This window comes from Lithobates pipiens, unplaced genomic scaffold (assembly GCF_037356315.1).
Source record: "Lithobates pipiens isolate NorthernLeopardFrog02 unplaced genomic scaffold, aLitPip1_a1.2 Scaffold_3, whole genome shotgun sequence".
Lineage (NCBI taxonomy): Eukaryota > Metazoa > Chordata > Amphibia > Anura > Ranidae > Lithobates > Lithobates pipiens.
Genome location: NW_027507790.1, coordinates 230,589,163 through 230,613,102, shown reverse-complemented (window position 1 = coordinate 230,613,102; position 23,940 = coordinate 230,589,163). Strand labels below are relative to the sequence as shown.

At 42.4% G+C, this 23,940-nt stretch overlaps 1 protein-coding gene across 2 annotated transcripts in view; it reads left to right on the top strand.

The window, feature by feature from the left end:
* RAI14 (retinoic acid induced 14) overlaps positions 1-23,940 on the top strand; it is a 254,013-nt gene that overhangs the window by 214,264 nt on the left and 15,809 nt on the right. For both annotated transcript variants that reach the window (XM_077462880.1, XM_077462879.1), the window contains 4 exons: positions 2,806-2,892; positions 4,840-4,885; positions 12,075-12,193; positions 15,952-17,466. In XM_077462880.1, coding sequence (XP_077319006.1) covers positions 2,806-2,892; positions 4,840-4,885; positions 12,075-12,193; positions 15,952-17,466 — 1,767 coding nt within the window. The remainder of the gene's footprint in view (positions 1-2,805; positions 2,893-4,839; positions 4,886-12,074; positions 12,194-15,951; positions 17,467-23,940) is intronic.

Genomic DNA, 23,940 nt, shown 5'->3' with positions numbered 1-23,940 from the left:
CAGAATAAAAATTTGGAAGTAATGTATTTTATTTTTGGACAAAAACTTTACTGATTAAACTAAAATCGTATGATCTGGTTTCATACAAGAAAAATGTTCATGCTTGTCCCATCAGATAATTTTGCATGTCCTGTCCTGATCGGTTCTCCAAAGCTGTCTATTTAAGATCAGATTATTGTATGATCGCTTCGAAAGGGTAAAGTTGCAGACCGGCTCACGCCGTATACATCGGCAGAATGGCACTGCTGCGCAAACTGACATACCTGTATGTCAGTTCATAAAAGCAGGATAGCCGGCAGCCCGTGTTTGCGGGCGAGGAGAGGAAGAACGGGGAACTGCCTATGTAAACAAAGCATTTCCCTGCTCTGCCTAGTGACAGGGCTCCACTCTGATCAGGAGCAGTGATCTCTGTCATGTTTCAGTGAGCCCATCCCCCCTACAGTTAGAACACACTGAGAGAGCACACTTAACCCCTTGATTACCCCCTAGTGGTTAACCCCTTCCCTACCAGTGTCATTTTTACATTAATCAGTAAATTTTTATACCACGATCAAAGTAATAATAATGTCACTGGTCCCCAAAAAAGTGTAATTTGGGGTCAGATTTGTCCACCGCAATGTCGCAGTTCCACTAGAAAATTACCAGTAAAAACAATTTTAAAAAAATCTCTTACTCGATCCCGTCATCTGTATCACATCTACAGATGACTGGATCATTTTAGGGACTTTTATTTTTTTCTGTTATTTACCTTTTTGTCCTAAAAAATTTTTGCGCAAATCAATCAATATACACCTATTGCGATATTTTTTTCTTTTACCTAAAATATGTAGAAGAATATATATTGGCCTAAAATGATGAATACATTTAATTTTTTATATTTTTTTGGGATATGTATTATAGCAGAAAGTAAAAAAAAATATATATATATATATATATATATATATATATATATATATATATATATATATATATATATATATATATATATATATGTATATATATATCCTTTTTTTTTATTTATTTTTTTTTTTCAAAATTGTCGCTCTTTGGTGATGAAATGCCACCAAAAGAAAGCTCTATTTGTTGGGAAAAAAAGGATGCAAATTTTGTACAGCATTGCATGACCGCGCATTACGCAGTGCCAAATTGTAAAAAGTGCTCTGGTCAGGAAGAGGGTAAAACCTTCCGGGGCTAAAGCGGTTAAAGTAGTTCTTAGGCACAATAAATATTGCCAGATATTCCATGTAAGTTAGCAAATGTTCATTTTAAGTTCATGTCTCAAAAATAGGTAAAGTGTGGTATGTAGCTTCACATTCTAGATAATATGCTCTTCATAAAATGATCTGTGATCAAAAATGATACAGTGCAATAAAATGACCATTTATCAGTTGATCAGCTAATGTTTGTTTTCATGGAGGTAATAATGATACTTTTCGCAGTTCCTTGATGTTACCATCATTGCGTCCAGAATTCCCATCTGTCTCACTGAGTGGCACCCAATCTTTCGTCACCAACAGTAATGCATGTTTGGCGACCCAAGCAAAGACGTTTCTTAGATCTGATCATTTCCGTAATGAAGCCCACAGTATGTGAGAGGAAATCTTGAAGGCTAACAGGGGGCTGTAGTTAATGAACAGTTATGTTCAAGTTGAATTGGAAGATTTTTTTTTTTTTTTTTATTGGCTCCTTCGTTTGTTAAATCAGGGATATTCTTTGTACAAGTTGTAGGGTAACCTTATGTCCCGGAGGAAATATACTGCATAAAACGAATGGTAATTTGTCCCCAGATCAGGCTATACTCAAGAAGTTGGCCATTCGGTTTGCGATTGAGCTGGCATATTAATACAGTATTAGAAAAGACCTCTATTGGGTGGGATTTTAGAGGCAACAAAAAGAGAAAAAAAAGGATATATATAAAAAAAAATTAATTTATTGTACAAAATCTTAGCATAATTATTGAACAATATATATCACACAAAAAAACCCACAAAAAACAACAATATATAATCTAAATTTTGTCCGAAAGCAATGTTTAGTGAAAGAATACTATCCGCTTGTTGATCCCAGGATCTCCAGGTGACTGGTGGTAGCGGGATGAGCGGGTCTTCCTTGGAAGGATGACTCCTACCGCCATTCCGCTACCACCAGTCATCTGGAGATCCTCGGATCAACAAGCGGATAGTATCATTCTTTCACTAAACATTGCTTTCGGACAACATTTAGATTATATATTGTTGTTTTTTTGTTTTGTTTTTTGTGTGATATACATTGTTCAATAATTATGCTAAGATTTTGTACAATAAATTAAATATTTTTTTATATATATCCTTTTTTTTTCTCTTTTTGTTGCCTATAAAATCCCACCCAATAGAGGTCTTTTCAAATCTGTATTTATCAGAAGGGATGATGGCAACCACCTGCCAATTGATATGAGCTAGAATTTTTTTGAGCTGGCATATTTTATCACTTTTTCAGAAAATACAGCTTTGTCATTTTGTTTGATCAAAGTTTTATTTATTATATAATAATCCCATTACCCTGACTTTGTGTCCCAATTGGTGGAGTTTCAGTGGTTTTGGGGATCTCTGCATCCAATTTCTGTGTATGGAGAAACCTCTGACCCTTGTAGTCAACACAGAACTAGCGCATGGAGCAAAGAGATGTCAGTATTGTAAGAAGCAGCATATTGTAATAATGAACCTTGATAGGAGAGACTGCTGGCAAGGTCGTTGGGTTCATTATGATCCCATAGCAGCCCCACACAGTATACAATAAACACCCGCATTTTTATTCTTCTCATTACAGCTCAGTGACATGTCCTCTCCAGTATCCTCAACATCAACTCCGCTCTCAGCCAAAGGAGAAGTCTTCTTCACAGAAAAGGGCAGCAAGGTAATACTGAGTAATAGGTATAGTAATGCTGATGGACATCAAATGAATGGATGCTTTTCTTTGCGTTTTTTTTCCTCCATTGAGGGACATAGGAACTCTTTAACCTTTTAGGTTATGCTGTTGCCTACAGGAGGCTAGGACACTGGCAAACACTGGAAAAGACCTGCCCAGAATAACCCGTCCTGCTATCAGCTAGCTTTCTGCTCATGTCCCAAGAGAATAGAGATGTTTATTTTTTTTAGCTCTGCCGTGTTGAAGTCTAAACTATTGTGGTTGATGTTTTTTGTACATTTTGTCTTCCATCAAAATTCTTCTCTATATCACTGCTGGGGTTTGTCTCTCTGATTTCAACTATCCAGCACAGCTATCTTCAGCCTAGTATTTGGAGGACCACATCTGAACCCCACTGGACTGAATGTTGCAGAGATTGCCTGGAAATGACCTTCGGGCACTGGGTTCCGAGTGGGGGGATCCCCCTACGGACTGAGACTGGGATGCCATTAAAGTTCATGTGCGTGTAAAGGCAGGCATCCCAATACTTTTGACAATATCGTCTATGTGAACCAAACCTAAGACCTTTGTACAGGGGTTTTATGTGGCTCCCACACTGTCCATTCCCCTGTAACACCATAGGATTTCATTTTTGTTCAAAACTTTTCATTTTAAGAGCATTCTTTTGATTTTTTATTGACTAGTGGAATCAAATCGATATTCATTTACAACTGCAGTGACGAGAAAATTTGGAACATACAGAATGAAAATTTTTTCCTGAGCGAATTAATTTTTAACAATTACGTTTTCATGCGGAAATTTCATTGCAAAATCTAATGTTAAAAGCAAATGCAATTTTGAAGTAGTTTTGAACAACATTTGTCAAGTTATTGCATGTTCTGAGAATTTTCATACAATTGTTTATTCATTCGAAAATCTACTAGTGTATGGCCAGCTTTAGAGGTAAACTCCAAGCAGATATAAAAGACGAAAATGAATGCGGAGCTATATTTACGAATTCATTGTTAAAGAGTAGCTCTGCTTTTGTTGGGGAAAAAAAATCATTTCCCTCTGGGTGATCTATGTACATTGTAGGGATTTTAACAAACTTTGTTTTAAATAATTGTTTGTCTCTCTGTGTCCATGCCCAAAGTGAATCTGTATGGGAGTGATTATATCATTTTCAGTCAGCTGCTGCACCTGCAGGGCTCTCAGAAAGTGGCAAGGTCTGCATCCCTTTAGACATAATTTTTCCTTTGGGAATATCTCACCAGCAATTACATTTTTGTTGCAGGGGATGCTCAAAAACTTTTGTTGCAGGGGATGCTCAAAATCTGACTTGTATCTTAGGGCAGACTTCTGGGAGAATCAGTAAGCCAATCACATAAGCAGGAAATTACATTTCTGTGGCGAGGTGGGCTGTTCGTACACCATCTGTATACAGAAAACATCCAGATAGCCATATTGCATTGCATTTTACATAGCTCAGACTGTGAGAAGGAGAAGTAGCCCAATGAGATATTCAGTTCAGTGCTTATGTACTAACAAGGCGCATTCTAGGAAGAGAGTGCAGAATGACAGAGAGATGAGTTCATACATCTATTGCTTCCCCTTCATTGTGCAGTCACAGGCTGGGGCAGGGACAAGACCTGTAGGTGTTGTTTACTAGCCGCAGAGAGAAATCAGGTCTGCCCTGTCAGACCAGGCTGTGTGCCATGTGACAGAGCTGTGTAAACTCAGGACTGGATGGCCAGAGATACAAATCCTTTGGCAGGTAAAACGGCTCCCTTATATGCATTTCATCTGTGTATTTAGCTCTTTGCTTGGAGTTCAGCTTTAAACTGATTTCTTCTGGAATTATCTTACTGCTTACAGGTTCAGCTGTTTTTTTTGTTTTTCTTTGTTAATATAAATTAGGCATTCGGTTGATTTTTTTTTTTTTTTTTTTTCCTGCAGGATGAAAGTACGCTTTACAGGAGAGACAGACTGAGCGACAGCACAGGTAAAATAATAGGTTGCGTGATTTAGTCAAGTCATAGATTACTCGATTTTCTTTTCTTCCACCAGAGGTGAGAGGAAAGAAAATCAATCGATTCCCCCATCAGCACTGAATGCCTCCCACAGCACTATTGTATTCAGCCAGCAGGGGGCGCAGGGAGCCTTCCTGGCTGGCAGTATACAAGGATTAATGCTAGTGGCAATCCTATGCATAAAAGTGCAACAGACTGGTTGTACCCAAGTTAATCGGTGGATTGACTTGGGTACAATCAGCCTGCCCATACATGGATCGAAATTCAGCTGGTCCCTGCTTTAACCCACATATGGCTTTAATCTGTAGCAGATAAATAAAGTGAGAAGATCATTCATGCAAAGGCAGCGCCACCATCCTGGGCACTTCATAGTAATTATGGGTGGTCAGAAAGCAGATAATTATCAGATTAATTAAAAAATAGTTTAATTCCCTGCAATAATCCTCCTGTATAGGGACACCTTAAAGCCGAGTTCCACCCAAAAGTGGAACTTCCGCTCATTTGTCTCCTCCCCCTCTGGTGGCACAATTGGCACCTCTCGAGGGGGAGGGGGGACAGGATATCTGTCTTTGACAGGTATCCTGTTTCCACTTCCAGGAGTCCGGGCTGTGGCCCATGACGTCACCGTGGGGCTCCCTACTCCTCCCTCCTCTTCCCCCTGTTGCCTGGCCAGTAGGAAAGAGGAGCGGGGCCTAGCGCATGCGCAGTAGGGTTCCCGTTGTGAGGCGATATTTTATGTCACTTGGTATTTGTGATTTCTTGGAGACTCCCATAATGTCCCCATTGGAAGATTTCCCCTCTTACTTTTCTGGGGACAAGCCTTACAAAGGGCAACAAAGCTAATAAAGGGTCTGGAGGATATTAGTTACGAGGAAAGGTTGCGAGCACTGAACTTATTCTCTCTGGAGAAGAGACACTTGAGAGGGGATATGATCTCAATTTACAAATACTGTACTGGTGACCACACAATAGGGATAAAACTTTTTTTGCGGAAGGGAGTTAAATAAGACACGTGGCCACTCATTAAAATTAGAAGAAAAGAGGTCTAACCTTAAAGCGGGAGTCCGCTGGGACTCCGCGTTTTTTTTTTTTTTTTAAAAGCCAGCAGCTACAAATACTGCAGCTGCTGACTTTTAAAATAGTGACACTTACCTGTCCAGCGCGCCCGCGATGTCGGCACCCGAAGCCGATCTCTAGATCGTCTGTCGGGTGCTGCCGCCGCCATCTTGGGTATGGGAATCAGGAAATGGAGCCTTTCGGCTTCATTTCCCGGTTCCCTACTGCGCATGCGCGAATCGCGCTGCGCAATAAGGACGGTCCCCGCTGCCTCTGGGATCTGTGTGTTTCCCAGCAGGCAGTGGGGCACTTGCGGAAAGGGGCGGGGACTTGCGGAAAGGGGCGTAATCTACGCCCCTTTCCGCAGAGCGCTATCCCGGAAGTGGGTGCAGAATACCTGTACTGTACAGGTATCTGCACCCCCCTCCCCCCTGAAAGGTGCCAATTGTGGCGCCGGAGGGGGGGAGGGTTTCGATGAGCGGAGGTCCACTTTAGGGTGGACCTCCGCTTTAAACTGCGTAGAGGGTTCTTTACTGTAAGAGCGGCAAGGATGTGGAATTCGCTTCCAGAGGTAGTGGTCTCAGCGGGGGGCATTGATAGTTTCAAGAAACTGTTAGATAAGCACCTGAACGATCGCAACATACAGGGATATACAATGTAATACTGACATATAATCACACACATAGGTTGGACTTGTCTGTTTTCAACCTCACCTACTATGTAGCTATGTAACCCAAAATTTGGGATTTTCTTTTACTTTTATTTTCATTGATAATGGTAAACAGGAGAAATATAAAGGAAGAATCTATAACGGGCACAGACAGCAAAAAAAAACTGACAGGTGTTGTAATCCCTCTCCACGCTCTCCAAAACTAAACACAAAATTGCCTTTAGGCCCCATTCACACTTTGGACCCCAAAGTCGCACGACAAGTTGCAACCCGTGTTTTCCCAATGAGTACCGGTCATATCTGTGCGACTTAGTCGCAGTGACTTTAAAGTAGTTCCTACACTTCTTTGGTCCAACTTTCAGGCTGGGTTCACACTATTGCGAATTGGATGTGGCATCTCCGCATCCAATTCGCAATAGCAAGATTGTGATCGGCTCTCTATGGAACCGGTTCACATATCTCCAATGCGACTCCAATGCTAATTTGCGGCTCCAGTGCTAATTTGCACAGGAGCCTTGTGTGTCTGGTCCGTTTCAGATCCAAGCTGCATCAATATTAGGTGTGAACAGAGCCTCATGTGTCATGACAGCCAGAGGCTTCAATGTAAACCCTCAAAAATCGCATGAAAGTCGCACCCGAATGATGTACATGTGACTTGTGTATGGCTTTGTAGAGCACACACTGTCACATGGTCAAAGTTGCACTGAAAAGCTGCATTGAAATCGCATCAAGCCGCACTGTAAGGTCGCAATGGAGATTGCACGATTTTGAAGTTGCACAAGTGTGAATGGAGCCTTAGTTGTACTTTAAGCTCTAGAATTGTCTTCAACTGATATGTCCAAAGGCTGGAGTGAATTAAGTTCTGCGACATACAGAGCATCCGGAAAGTATTCACAGCGTTCCACTTTTTCCACATTTTGTTATGTTACAGCCGTATTCCAAAATGGATTCAATTATTTTCCTCAGAATTCTAAAAACAATACTCCATAATGACAACGTGAAAGAAGTTTGTTTGAAGTTTAGTTTGCAAGTTTTTATTAAAAATTAAATAAGGAAAAAAAATCCCATGTACATAAATATTCGCAGCCTTTGCTCGATACTTTGTGGAAGCACCTTTGGCACCTTTGCTTAAAGCTTGGCACACCTATTTTTGGGCAATTTCTCCCATTCTTCTTTGCAGGACCTCTTAACCACTTAAAGGGGTTGTAAAGGTAAATGTTTTTTCACCTTAATGCATTCTATGCATTAATGTGAAAAAACATCTCACACTGCCGGCGCCCCCAGTCCCCCCGTTTTACTTACCTGACCCCTCGAAAATCCCGCGCTCGCCCCCACCGTCCTCTTCGCCGCTCAGCCTGGCCGCTGATTGGCTGGAGTGGATGGATTGAAAGCAGCGCAGCCATTGGCTCGCGCTGCTGTCAATCACATCCAATGACGCAGCGCGCCGGGGGGCGGGGCCTTGTGATACAGCGAGCGGCTATAGCCGCCGGCTGTATCACGGGAGCGCGCCCGCAGTGCTTCTCACCAATGCGAGGGAGCTCGCATTAACGTGAGAAGCACCTGCGGGAGGAAGCAGAGACAGCCGCCGAGGGACCCCAGAAGAGCAGGTTCGGGGCCACTCTGTGCAAAACGAGCTGCACAGTGGAGGTAAGTATGACATGTTTGTTGTTTTAAAAAAATAAAAATTTTTACTTTACAACCCCTTTAAGGAACAAGCCTCTTTCTGAGATTTGTTAAAAAAAAATTTTTTTGCTGGAAAATCACTTAGAACCCCCAAAAATTATACATTTTTTTTTTCTAACCCTAGAGAATTAAATGGTGGTCGTTGCAATATTTTCTGTCACACCGTATTTGCTCAGCGGTCTTACAATTGCACTTTTTTTTTGGAAAAAATTCACTTTTTTTGAATTAAAAAATAAAACAGTAAAATTAACCCTTTTTTATATTGTGAAAGATAATGTTACGCCAAGTAAATTGATACCCAACATGTCACACTTCAAAATTGCGCCCGCTCGTGGAATGGCGAAAACTTTTACCCTTAAAAATCTCCATTGGCAAATTTTTAAACATTTTTACAGGTTGCATGTTTTAAGTTACAGGGGAGGTCCAAGGCTAGAATTATTGCTCTCACTCTACCGATTGTGGCGATACCTCACATGTGTGGTTTGAATACCGTTTTCATATGCGGGTGCTACACACATGCGCGTGAGCTCGGCGGGATGGGGCGCACTTTAACATTTTTATTTTATTATTTATTTTACCTTTTATTTTTTATTTTTACACTGTTCTTTAAAAAAAAAATTCTGTCCCTTTTATTCCAATTACAAGGAATGTAAACATCCCTTGTAATAGAAAAAAAGCATGACAGGACCTCTTACATATGAGATCTGGGGTCAAAAAGACCTCAGATCCCATATTTACACTAAAATGCAATAAAAAAAAAGTCATTTGGGGGGAAAAATAAAAATAAATGGCCCTTTAAGAGCTGTGGGTGGAAGTGATGTTTTGACGTCACTTCCGCCCTGCAATGGTATGGAGATGGGTGGGGGCCATCTTCCCCTCACTCGTCTCCATACCTAGGAAGGAGAAGGATCCGATCACCTCCGTCGCTACCAATGGCTCTGGTAAGCGGCGGAGGGCACCGGTGCGCAGCGGGAGGGGCCCGCTCCTGCCGCCGATAAAAGTGAAATTGCGGTGAATCCAAAGAGTTCAATATTTCATCAAACCAGATAATTTTGTTTCTCATGGTCTGAGAGTCCTTCGGGTGCCTTTTGGCAAACTCCAGGCGGGCTGTCATGTGCCTTTTACTGAGGAGTGGCTTCCGTCTGGCCACTCTACTATACAGGCCTGATTGGTGGAGTGCTGCAGAGATTGTTCTCCTCTCTCCATAGAACTAATCTGGAGCTCTGTCCGAGTGGTCATCGGGTTTTTGGTCACCTCCCTGACTAAGGCTCTTCTCCCTCAATTGCTTAGTTTGGCCGGGTGGCCCTCTCTAGGAAGAGTCCTGGTGGTTAAAAATGTCTTCCATTTACAGATGATGGATGGTGCTCATTTGTTGTCAAAAAAAATTTCTGGACCCTTGCCCAGATCTGTGCCTCGATACAATCCTATCTTGAAGGTCTACAGACAATTCCTTGGACTTCATGACTTGGTTTGTGCTCTGACATGCACTGTTAACTGTGGGACCTTATATAGACAGGCGTGTGCCTTTCCAAATCATGTCCATTCAACTGAATTTACCACTGGTGGACTCCAATCAAGTTGTAGAAACATCTCAAGGATGATCAGTGGAAACAGGATGACCCTGAGCTCAATTTTGAGTGTCAAGGCAAAGGCTGTAAATACTTATCTACATGGGAAAATTTTCATTTTTTATTTTTAATAAATTTGCAAAGATTTCAAACAAACTTCTTTCACATTGTCATTAACTAGAGCTGCACAATTAATCATCAAGAATCATTATCGTGATCTTGACTGAAGTGTTTCACAATTCTTTCTATGCAAAGAATTTTCTCTGCTCTTCTGAAGCCACAGCCTTCAAAAGAAAGGAAGAGAAAAACTGGGCAGGCTGTCAAGAATCATAACATTCTTTATCAGTTGAACTTAAGTATAAACATTGTAACAATTTGTCAATGGAATAAACTTCCTGTGTAATTGAAAAAGGTTTAACCACTTAAACACTAAACCTTTTTCTGACATTTGTTGGTTTCAAGTTAAAATCTTTTTTTTGTTGCTAGAAAATTACTTAGAACCCCCAAACATATATTTTTTTATTAGACACCCTAGAGAATAAAATGGTGGTTGTTGCAATATTTTGTCACACTGTATTTGTGCAGCGGTCTTTTAAATGCAATTAAAAAAAAAAAATTACTTTAATGAATAAAAAATAAATAAAAACTAACCAGTAAAGTTAGCCCATTTTTTTTTTGTATAATGTGAAAGATTTTACGTTGCGAGAATCGTGAGAGAATCGTTATCTTTTTATTCTAAGCAAAAAAATCGTGATTCTCAGTTTGGCCAGAATCGTGCAGCTCTAGCTGTAACATAACAAAATATGGAAAAAGTGAAGCACTGTGAATACTTTCCAGATGCACTGTATAACAGCCATGAATCAACTGGAAGGAAGCTCAAACATTGGCATGTACCAGATGGTAGGTTCCGGCTTCCAGTCTGTTAAATCCAGCAAACCAAATAGTATCCGTGTGCTACATTTTGCAGAAAGGTGGTATTTGCTCAGGTGTCAAAATTCACAACTGTATGTCAGACATCTGTTTTCCTGGCATCCTTCTCTATTGTTCCCCACTGCCTGAAATATGTCACTGTCACTACTTTAATAACCCATGAGTTTGAGGCACACACTACAGGAATGGGAAATTACTTGGTGAAAGTAATCATAACTAAATCATAACTTGGTCATACATCCTATATAAGGGCCGATGTGTAATCATTTACAAGCTGAAAGATGCATCATTGGGGCAGACTTATCTTGGCACCCTAAGTTGGAAACTCTACGCGTTTCATGGCTTACAGCCACTCATCAGAAGTAAGATGCAAGATTATACTGAAAAATGAATGGATAAAATAACCATTAGCATATGGTGCCCTCTGGGGGAAAGGGGGATAGCAAGAGCAGACAACTGCATAATTACTTGCAAATTAACTCAATTACTGTGCCCAACTTCTGAATGGGGATGATCGGTGGCCTAGGGTATGATATCTCACCCAGGGTTGAGGCAGAAGACACCCCCCTCCCCCCCCAACTGAAAAGGGGACACAGACCAGAGGGAAACGGCCAATGGGACAAGACAGACCGCCACGGCACAGTTCCATTATGTGATGGGTGTATACTCTATACACCAAAATCATTTATTTTTATTTTAAGCGTCCCTGCTAAGGTTTTCCCCCGACCCACCCTATACTTACCTTACCAGGGCCCTCTGCTGCTCCTCTTGTGACTGTCCTTGGTCCCAGCAGTTGGCTGCTAGACCCCCTTGAGAATTGTCACAGGGGAGGGTCACATGCTCCTTTATACCAAGTAGTGTTGCCAGATGCGTTGGAGGAAGGGTTGGTGAAGCAGTTCTGGTAGGGTGAGTATTAGTGGGTGAGACAATGAGGTTGATTGGAATGTTCACTTGGCTTGCAGAATAAAGTGAAGCTGCAGTAATTTCTATTATCCAATCATCTGCAAGGTAACTTCTCATTTTGTGAAATTTCACTTGAGTATTCAAAGTTAATGTAGCTTAACTGCGACCATTATCGGTAAATCAACCCAATGGTCACTGTGCCCTGCATGGGCAAGTTCACAGTCTCTTTATCTATCACCAAGAAGATGTATTAGGCATCACCTTCTACTTATAAATATTATATATTTATAATAAACTGAAATGTCATTTTTCAGCCGCATCATTAATTGTATAATTATTCACTGATTTCAGGGGAAGACAGTCTTCTTGATGTGAGCTCAGAGGTGGAACAGCAAGATACTCTTTCACTACTGCAAGCAAAAGTGGCTTCTCTGACATTGCTAAACAAGGAACTGCAAGACAAGTTACAGGTTTGTACAATCAAAATTTCCATAGCTGACCATAGTCACTGAATCTGAAAAAAAAAACATGAAACCATTAAAATAAACGACTGCTGCAAGCAGCCTCAGCACTGTTCTATGGTTTGTCCCACTTCCTGTAGCTCTCTTATATGCTGGACAGCTTAGTCCGCATGTAAAATGTGGGGAAAATATAAATAAATGTAGGGAAACCCCCCCCCCCCCATGGGAGCTGCTGGCGAATACAGTCTTATCCCCCCTCCCTTAGAACACACACAGCCAGGCACACAGCATTTTCTACATTCTCCCATTGGTTCTTTTTGGGGTTTTTATTTTGGAACAATGAACTGCGATATGGAGAGTGAGCATAGGATACCCCAAAAACTGCAGAAATGATTAACTTGACAACTCCCCATTTTCTGGCAGCACTGCACAAAGTTGCTGACTGCACTGAATGTCCCATAGAATCTTTATGCTGCTGGTGACCTGCACTCTTTCCAAAGTTAAAAGCTACACACAGTCACTTTCCTTCAGCACTGGGGATAGTCTACTTACATAGCCACAGGGTCATTGGTTGCCTATACTTCTAGAACCCTCTAGAAGACGGAAGTAACAGAGCAGCAGCCCTAGATAATCAACCCCTCCTCCTCTGATTGCAGGAGAGCCAGACTAAATTTACCTAGACGCCTACTCTATATTAGAAGAGTGCTACACAGTGGTGGCCCATCCATTAGGAGCGCCGCCCCCCTAATCCATGCATCTGGCCCCCAATTCCAATGTTTTTTTTTTTTTCAGAAGCACGTGATTAGAGCCTGAGGCGCTAATAAGCTTTAAAAAAGGGTGGGCTCAGGGAGCAGCGAGCCCACCCAATTGTGGGAAAATAGCGAATTAATATTCGGTCTTCCTGCTTCTCCCCCCCAGCCAATCAGGAAGTGGTCGACCTGATTGGCCGAGTTGAGAAGCGATAATATTGGCTGCCAAAGAAAAGGAGGAGGGAAGCCACTGAGGACAAAGCCGCCGCTATGGAGGAGGAGGAGCCAAAGCTGCTAGATGGGGAAAGTGTGGGGCTGGTGGGGGGGGGGGGGGGCGGATGAGTGACAGACGGACAGATGGGGGAGTGGTCATGGGTGTCTTGTTTGCCACCCTTTCAGTACCAGCCGCCACTGTTTCTACATAAAGAGGTGCAATAAAAAGGAATACATTTTTGGCTCACGCCATATAGGCCAACGCTATCCATATACTCTTACTAGATGAGGGCCTATCATTCTAGCACCTTATGCCCCTTTCACACGGTTGGTACGATCAGGTCAGTTTTTCAGGCAGACCTGATTGGAAGCTCTATGTTAATCAATTGGTGGCCATGTGTCTGTTTATTTCTGATTACCTCCAAATGGGTGAAAAAAAAAATAAACGGAAAAGGTTCTTCTAAATGCAGAAGAAAACTGATGTCACAAAAGTGATGTCCAGATTCTTTCTGCTCCTATTCATCAGGGGATCTGATCCCCTTCTAATTGGATTGGATGGCACCCTTGGAACGAAGGCTGGCCATACATGGTGCAAATTTCTTTCCTGCTGGGAGGGTCGGGGTGGGATCAGGTGGGGGGGGGGGGGGGGTATCTGGTTGGGGTGGGGGAGGGAATGGGGGTGGGATCTGGTTGGTGGAAGCTGCCCTTGCCCGGAGAAGACCGTGATTATTGCTAGCGGCTATAGCAGTTGCTAGCAATAATCATAAGAGAATCCAGCAAGCTGATTGTACCCGGTTGATCGATCAACTTCCCCCTGCAGCTTTAATCCATAGTATGCTAGTATGCACTGTGTACTGGCACATTATAACAGACTTTCCTTTGACACGGCACCCTCCAGCGCTGAGCTGTCACTGCTCCTGGTGCTTCCACCTTTGCCCGGTCTTCCTTCCGGGTTTGCACTCTCGGTCCATTTGAATGGCTTGCCTGTGATTACGTCACTTCCATGCATGTGCTCGGGAGTCACCAACCTGGCACTGCACACTTTGCAATCAGGGCACATTCAGTGTGCCTTGAATGCAGAGCTACTGCACATGCTCCACTGAAGCAATCGGTTGGACTTATACTTGCTTTGTGCACTGGTCCAAATGATGTGGTGGAAGGGGAGATTATGATGTGGGATTATTTTTCAGGGGTTGGGCTTGGCCCCTTAGTTCCAATGAAGAGAACTCCTAAGGCATCAACATACCAAGACTTTTTGGACAATGTCATGCTCCAAACTTTGTGGAAACAGTATGGGGATGGCTCCTTCCATTGCACAAGTCAAGATCCATAAAGACATGGATGAGCGAGTTTGGGGTGGAGGAACTTGACTGGCCTGCACAGAGCCCTGACCTCAACCTAATAGAACACCTTTGGGATGAATTAGAGCAAAGACTGAGAGCCAGGCCTTCTCGTCCAACATCAGTACCTGACCCCACAAATGCGCTTCTGGAGGAATGGTCAAACATTCCCATAGACACACTCCTAAACCTTGTGGACAGCTTTCCCAGAAGAGTTAAAGCCTTTGTAGCTGCTAAAGGGGAACCAACTCAATATTGAACCCTACGGACTAATGCTGGCCGTACACTATACGAAAAATCAGCCAAACCCATTTTCGAAAAGCGAACATTCAGCAATGAGGGCAATCGATAGTGTCATCGTGTAATGACCGATAAATCATTCAGTGGACATAAATGAATCAATTTTTTGTTTTTGTTTTTTTTACATATACCTAGTGCAAACAGTTCAGAAGGTAAACACATTAACCTCGTTCGTTCGGCAGAAAATTTGCAAACTTGTCCTTCGCTTTTTTTTCGGCTCAAAAACGTCCCAACGATTACTGGTTTTGTGCCCAGCAACTGGCCGATTTTTTTGTATAGTGTATGGCCAGCACAAGATTGGGATGCCATTAAAGTTCATGTAAACGCAGGTGTCCCAATATTTTGACACTATAGGGTATATTTATACCCCCACCTTGTAAAACAACCTATTGAGTTTAAAATAGAAACAAAAGGCAACACATTTGAGTATAAATATAAAAAATATTATAAAATCTTTTTTCCCCCTTTTCACGTAAACCTCAGCTCTCATCTGCAGGAGGAGCTCAGAGAGCTGGGGAAGGAGAAACAGCAGCACAGTGACCTTCCCTGTGAATGGCTAATCGGGGTGGCATGTTATTATTATTCACGATTTATATAGCGCCAATAGTTTACGCAGCGCTTTACAATATATAAGAGGGGACAACACAATTGCAGTACAATACAAAAAGGTACAAGAGGGCCCTGCTCGTAGAGCTTACATTCTAAAGGGAGGGGGTGGTGGTACAAAAGGTAATAGCTGCAGAGAATGATTTGATGGGGGTGTGATGGGGCATGTCAGCAGAAGTTTGATCATTGGAACTGTGCTATGCTAGAGAACTCGCTGCCCGTGTGATCCTGCTTAGTGTGGTCAGTTTTTAATAGGAAAGCAAAGGGACTGGCAGGAACACCAGGGATTTCACACAAAGGAAGCAATACAAAGAGATCAGGATACTTTCTCATACAAGTACATGGTACAGCGGCCACATATCAGGAATATGAAATGTTTGGTTTACATATTTGCTTTAGTTTTCCCTCGCTCTAACCTCTTTCTTTTACATGATACCAGCTCTCTCATTGCATGGCAAGTAGATTATATTTTTGAATTTGAATTGCTTTTTTTTATAAAAAGGTCATTATTCTACTTATTTTAACATGGGTTGATTACAATGTCTGTCCTTTTTTACAGGAAAAAGTCAATGCTGAAGCTATAACAGATATTAGTTGTGATTCGTTTCATTCCACCCAAGCGGAGTTATCTGTTGCCAAAGATAAAGAAGCAAAGTCACCAACCGGTATTTACGACAACTCGGACATTTCCTATGAATCCCAACCAGAAGTGACAAAATACGAAGTAAAAGTCCAGCAGCTTGAACAAACGATAGAAGAAATGCAGATAAAACTCGAGGAATCGGAAACCATAAGGAAGGACCTGGAAACGCACATCCAGTCAATATCTTCAGGCTGCCGCACATCGTTCAGTACAGAAACTTCAGAAGCGCCTTCTGATACAGACCTTCAGCCTCAGGGAACACTCAACGAACGAAACGACGACACAGCACTAAAGCCAAATCTTCAAAGGATGTCAAGGGTTGACCAAGAGTTTGATGAAGAAGGCATTGCAAAATCAAATGAGGACAACGCCATGGTTCTGGAAGAGTTTGAAGTGCTAAAGAGAGAGTATCAGGATGTTCTAGCTGAAAGTGAAAGGAAAGAAAATGAGATGAACGACTTACGGCACCAAATAGATGTTGTAACTCAAAGCATTGTCAATTTGGTGCCCATAGAAAGACAAGAGGAGATGGAAAAGTCCTACTGCGCAGTCATAGAAAAGTTAAATGTAGAGAATGCTGAACTTAATAATAAGCAGGAAGAACTTCTAGAAGAAATAAAAAAATTAAGGCAAGAGTTGGACTGTCACCAGGAGTCTGTTACTTTGGCGAATGGGCACGAAGAGGAAGATAGGGCTACTATGATAGATGAGTTGACCAAACAAGTGAGTGAGTTGTCTTTGCTGTACAGTGAAGCCCAAATGGAACTAGAAAAGACAAGGCAAGCTTCCAATCATATCTCATCTGACTTCATTCATAAAGACGAGCATTTGAAGCACTTGCAAGAGGTTGAAGAAAGCAAAGAGAAAGTAGAAAATGATCTGGTCGATCTAGCATCTCAACATGCCAGAATATTAGAGGAACTGTGTGAGCTGAAGCAGCAGCTGGACAAGGAAAAGGAAGACGCACCAGATTCGGAGCTTGAGAGGGTTATTGATGATTTTAAGAAGCAGATAGAAAACATGAAGTTGGAGAAGAATGGACTGATGGAGCAACTTGCTTCTCAGGAGACCAGAATGAAGGACTTGGAAGGTGAATTGCAGCAAGAGAAGGTCTCTGTCCAGGAATCGGCTGTAACTAAAAGGCTACTGGCAGAAAGGCAAGTTTCTTTAGAAGATGAAATAAGCATGTTGTCTTCACAAGTAAGTGATTTATTGAAGGAAAAAGACAAGTTTTCTGTAGACAATGGACAGGCTCAAAGGGTCATTACGAAGTTAAAGGAGGAAAAAGAAGTACTGGAAGGCCAACTTAAATTAAAAGAACAGGAAATTGATGAACTCTGTATGAAATATGAAAAGCTTCAGGAAGATCTGGTGGAAATGAAGAAGCTGTCTGAAAATACTTCAAAAGTAGACGAAGACAAAGATAAAAAGGTTGGTGCCCTTTCTATAGAGAAAACTATGGTGTGGTGAATCCAGAATTCCTGTTGAGATTTGTAGAATATTGAGGGCCCATTCAAACCTTTTCATTGTAACACGTGTGTTTCACTACATATCATGTACATGGATTAGCCATTGTTTTTAAAGCGGAGGTCCACCCTAAAGTGGAGCTTTCGCTCATTGGAACCCTCCCCCCCCCTCCGGCGCCACAATTGGCACCTTTCAGGGGGGAGGGGGTGCAGGTACCTGTACAGTACAGGTATCTGCACCCACTTCCGGCATAGATATCTGCAGAAGGTACGCCCCTTTCTACAGAATCTACGCCCCTTTCCGAAGGTCCCCCGCTGTCTGCTGGGAAACACACGGATCCCAGAGACAGCGGGAACCATCCTTATTGCGCAGCGCGACTCGCGCATGCGCAGTAGGGAACTGGGAAATGAAGCCGCAAGGCTCCACTTCCTGATTCCCATACCCAAGATGGCGGCGGCAGCACCCGAGAGACGATCGAGAGATCGGCTTCGGGTGCCGACATTGGGGGCACGCTGGGCGGGTAAGTGTCATTATTTTAAAAGTCAGCAGCTGCAGTATTTTGTAGCTGCTGGCTTTTAAATAAAAAAAAAACAGTGGACTCCCGCTTTAATAGTGCTAGTTCATGTCTTGGTTATGCGTTGATATGTGCATTGTTGAACCTTTTTAAAGAGTTGATGCTCATTATGGTGTCTATTGATAATGCCAGTACGTGTTCGGTTGATAACACTTGTGAAAATGCATGAGAACATGCACTGAAAGGTGTGAACTCAGCCTGAAGTTGTCTACTTGCAAAAGATGGATTGAAGCACAATAGGGCCTTGGGTAGGGTAGCAGGTTTTCCCTCATCCTCATCATCTCTTCAGTCAGGGCTTGACAAATTTTCTTTGAATCTAGGAGCCACCTAAAAAAGTTGCGAGCCAGTTTTTTTTTTACTAACAAATCTTACGGGTGGAACATGTTCCGGTAGGTGAACTTATCCTTCAACTTTCACAGCCAGAGTCGTTTTTGAATTTTTTGAACACATTTAAAAAACATTTTAGGCCTAAATATTACATAAAACCCCCCAATACATTATATATTTTCTGACACCCTAGAACATAAAATAGTGGGCGCTCCAATTTTTTAACGTGATATTACCGCAAAGGTATCTAGAGTGGATATAAAAAGTCTACACGCCCCTGTTAAAATGTTAGATTTGTGTGATGTAAACAAATGAGACAACTATAAATCATTTCAGACATTTTTCCACCTTTAATGTGACCTATAAACTGTACAACTCAATTTAAAAACTAACTGAAATCTTTTAGTTTGGGAAGTAAAACTAAAATAATGTGGTTGCATAAGTGTGTACACCCTCTTATAACTGGGGATGTAGCTGTGTTCAGAATTAAGCAATCACATTCAAACTAATGTTAAATAGGAGTCAGTACACACCTGCCATCATTTAAAGTGCCTCTGATTAACTCCAAATAAAGTTCAGCTGTTCTAGTAGGTCTTTCTTGATATTTTCTTAGTCGTGTCCTACAGCAAAAGCCATGGTCCACAGAGAGCTTCCAAAGCATCAGAGGGATCTCATTGTTAAAAGGTATCAGTCAGGAGAAAGGGAACAAAAGAATTTCTAAGACATTAGATACAAATTAGATATACCATGGAACATAGTCGTCATCAAGTGGAGAAAATATGGCAAAACAGTGACATTACCAAGAACTGGACGTCCCTCTAAAATTGATGAAAACACGAGAGGAAAACTGGTCAAGGAGGCTGCCAAGACTACAGCAACATTAAAGGAGCTAAAGGAATATCTGGCAAGTACTGGCTGTGTTGTTCATGTGACAAAAATCTCCCGTAATCTTCATATGTCTGGGCTATGGTGTAGCTTGGCAAGATGGAAGCCATTTCTTATGAAGAAAAACATCCAAGCCTGGCTAATTTTTTGCAAAAACAGATCTAGAGTCTCCCAAAAGCATGTGGGAAAATGTGTTATGGTCTGAAGAAACCATAATACCAAAAGATATGTTTGACTCCAAAACAACACTGCACGTCACCAAAAGAACACCAGACCCACCGTGAAGCATGGTGGTGACAGCATTATGCTTTGGGGCTGTTTTTCTTCAGCTGGAACAGGGGCCTTAGTCAAGGTAGAGGGAAATATGAACAGTTCCAAATACCAGTCAATATTGGCACAAAACCTTCAGGCTTCTGCTAGAAAGCTGAACATGAAGAGGACTTAATCTATCAGCATGACAACGACCCAAAGCATACATCGAAATCAACAAAGGAATGGCTTCACCAGAAGAAGATTCAAGTTTTGGAATGGCCCAGCCAGAGCCCAGACCTGAATCTGATTGAAAATCTGTGGGGTGATCTGAAGAGGGCTGTGCACAGGAGATCCCCTCGCAATCTGACAAATTTGGAATGTTCTTGCAGAGAAGAGTGGGCAAATATTGCCAAGTCAAGATGTGCCATGCTGATAGACTCATACTCAAAACACTGAGTGCTGTAATAAAATCAAAAGGTGCTTCAACAAACTATTAGTTTAAGGGTGTGCACACTCATGCAACCATGTTATTTACATTTTTTTTATTATTTCTCTCCACCTAAAAGATTTCAGTTTGTTGTCCAACTGAGTTGTACAGTTTATAGGTCACATTAAAAGGTGGAAAAAGTTCTGACATCATTTCTTTGTCTCATTTTTATTACATCACAGAAACCTGACATTTTAACAGGGGTGTGTAGACTTTTTCTATCCACTTTAGATACCCTTGCGGTAATATCACGTTACATAAAAAATTGGAGCGTACACACAGTCAGACTTTCCGAAGGGAAATGTTGGATGTGAGCTTGTTGTCAGAAAGTCCGACCGTGTGTATGCTCCATCGAACATTTGCTGTCGGTAATTTCCGCACACAAATGTTTGAGAGCAGGTTCTCAAATTTTCCGCCAAAAAAACTTGTCGGAAAGTCTGATCGAGTGTACACAATTCTGAAGCAGAAAAGTTCACGCATGCTCGGTATCGAGCAGAAGAGTCGCACTGGCTATTGAACTTCCTTTTTCTCGGCTCGTCGTACGTGTTGTACGTCACCGCGTTCTCACGTTCGGAATTTTGGGCCATTTGTGTGACCGTGTTTATGCAAGACAAGTTTGAGCCAACATCCTTCGGGAAAAAAATCCACGGTTTTGTTGGCTGATCGCCGCCATTACTAGTAAAAAAAAAATTATTAATAAAAATGCCATAAAACTATCCCCTATTTTGTAGACGCTATAACTTTTGTGGAAACCAATCAATAATCGCTTATTGCGATTTTTTTTTTTTTTTTTTACCAAAAATATGTAGAATACGTATCGGCCTAAACTGAGGGAAAAAAATGTTTTTTCTATATATATTTTTGGGGGATATTTATTATAACAATAAGTAAAAAATGTGTTTTTTTTTCAAAATTGTCGCTCTATTCTTGTTTATAGCGCAAAAAATAAAAACCGCAGGGGTGATCAAATACCACCAAAAGAAAGCTCTATTTGTGGGAAAAAAATACATCAATGTTGTTTTGGAGCCACGTCGCACGACCGCGCAATTGTCAGTTAAAACGACGCAGTGCCGAATCGCAAAAAGTGGTCTGGTCTTAAGCCAGCAAAATGATCCGGTCTGAAAGTGGTTAAATTCCGATCGTGTGTAGACAATTCCAACGGACAAAGTACCACGCATTGCTCAGAATAAATTAAGAGATGAAAGCTATTGGCTACTGGCCCGTTTATAGTCCCGCCGTACGCGTTCTACATCACCACGATCTGATTTTCCGACAACTTTGTCCGACCGTGTGTATGCAACACCAGTTTCAGACAAAATCCATCTGAAAAAATCAGACGGATTTTGTGGTCGGAATGTCCAACCGTGTGTACAAGGCATTAGTGTTATCTTCCATTCTAATGCCGCGTACACACGATCAGAATTTCCGTCAACAAATGTTGGATGTGAGCTTGTTGTCACAAATTCGGACCGCGTGTAGGCTCCATCGGACATTTGCTGTTGGAATTTCTGACAACGAATGTTTGAGAGCTGGTTCACAAATTTTCTCGGCTCATCGTACGTGTTGTACGTCACCGCGTTCTTGCCGATCGGAATTTCCGACAACATTTGTGTGACCGTGTGTGTGCAAGACAAGTTTGAGCCAACATCCGTCTGAAAAAAAAAAACAGTTTTGTTGTCAGAATGTCCGATCGTCTGTACACGGCATAAGACTTTGACAAAGATTCTGTTCCTTCCATGGTGAATGTGTGAAAAGCGAAAACATATTCCCGATTTAAATAGAAGCATAACATTGTGTATGAACATTTCACCATTAATAGACTAAACTGGACGCTGCAATGTTGTGATCTGATTTTTGGCCGCAGTTCCTTGATAGTAGTGTTTTGGTCATAATATTATATATTGATATATCCTGTAACTGTAAGGCCCCTTTCACACATACGGACATACATGCATTCCTATGGGATAGCGTGTCTGCGGATAAACATCCGCAGACACCCGCTATCGTCCACCTCCGCTATTGTCCGATTCTGCAGACGGAGGAAAATCCTATTTTTCTATCCGTCTGCAGAGCGGATTGGATGAACACGGACAGATGGTCCGTGTTCATCCGATCCCCCATAGAGGAGAGCTGACAGGGCGGTCCCGGCTCAGTGTGCCGGGACCACCCTGTTATCCGCCGGCTCGGCGGGGACAACGGAGCTATCCCCGCTGAGCAAGCGGATCATCACGGGGCGGATCATTACTGATCCGTCCCGTGTGAAAGGGCCTTATGGGTAATTGGGACAACGTTTCATTGTTCCATTTTAGGAGAGGAGTGTGGAAGGTATGAGTAGAGTAGAGTGTGACATACAATGGTAGGAGGATCAGTAACGTTTTATCTTAAAGCAGCCGATTTTCTTTCCTCCCACCATGAATTGCAGGAAAGAAAATCGGTTGATTCCCCCATCAACACAGCTAGTATTGACCACAGTGCTATTGTGTTCTGGCAGAGGGGGGCGGGGGTTCAGGTGTGGGGAGCCTTCCTGGCCGGCAGAACACAATGATTACTGCCATAGTTGCCGGCAGCAATTGCATGTAAAAAATCTGACAGGCTGGTTGTACCCAAGTCGATCGATGGAGTGACTTGAGTAAAACCAGCCTGCCCACAGATCGAATCTCAGCCCATCCCTGCTGAACCGGCTGAGGTTTGATCCATCTACATTCGGTCTCTTAGGCTATGCTCACACTAGCCCATGCGGTAAAACAGTGTTTTGCTGTGCAGGCTAGTGACAGTGCCGCTCTGTCAGAGATCAGTGCAGTGTGTTATGCTGCTGTACGGTGACATGAGGTGCCATCCAGTGCGCTGCACAAAAATATAGGCATGCCTCATTTTTCCACAGCTCACCGCACGGCACATCATATCAGCATTGTGGGGTGAACTGGGCACATAGAAAACAATTGTTTTTTATATGCCGTAGTAGTAGTGGCCTGTGATTATTCTGTGCGGAAAAAACACAGGTCAGTGCACACAGTATGAACCAACCCCTAATATACTTGTGTGCCTCTACAGGTATTTAAAACAGAAATATAACTAACCTACCTATAACCATGGTACTTATTTTTTAAGGTCAGTATCAGAATGGTCTGCGTTACTCTACAGCCACCAATCTTCATGTCTGCAGCCGCTGATCAGCGTATTCTGACATCGGGGAGTCCCGCTGTCAGGATACAATGTCCCGGCTGGAGGGATTCCTCCACCCACTTCATTTGTGTCAATGGAGGGAGCTGGGTTTTTTTTGTTTTTTTTTCATCCAACCTGCTGACACTTGCGGTTGTGTGTTTATTTTGAGTCACATGTCCCTTTTTTCGAGGTGCAAAACGCATCGGAACGTGGCAAAAATGCATGTGTTTTTTCAGTGGAGCAGTGTAAAAGCTGCCCAAGATTTCCACACTTCTCTCCTGCACATATTTCCCCCTGTAATACTCTTCACACTTCTCTCCTGTACATACTGCCCACTGTCATCCCCTCCACACTCCTCTCCTATTCATACTCTCCACACTTCTCTCCTGTACATACTGCCCACTGTCATCCCCCCCACACTCCTCTCCTATTCATACTCTCCACACTTCTCTCCTGTACATACTGCCCACTGTCATCCCCCCCACACTCCTCTCCTATTCATACTCTCCACACTTCTCTCCTATACATACTGCCCTCTCTCATCCTCTCCACACTTCTCTCTTGTACATACTGCCCACTGTCATCCCCTCTACACTCCTCTCCTAATTATACTCTCCACACTTCTCTCCTGTACATACTGCCCACTGTCACCCCCCCCCCCCCCCCCACACTCCTCTCCTATTCATACTGCCCACTGTCATACCTTCCACACTTCTCTCCTGTTCATACTGCCTACTGTCATCCCCTCCAC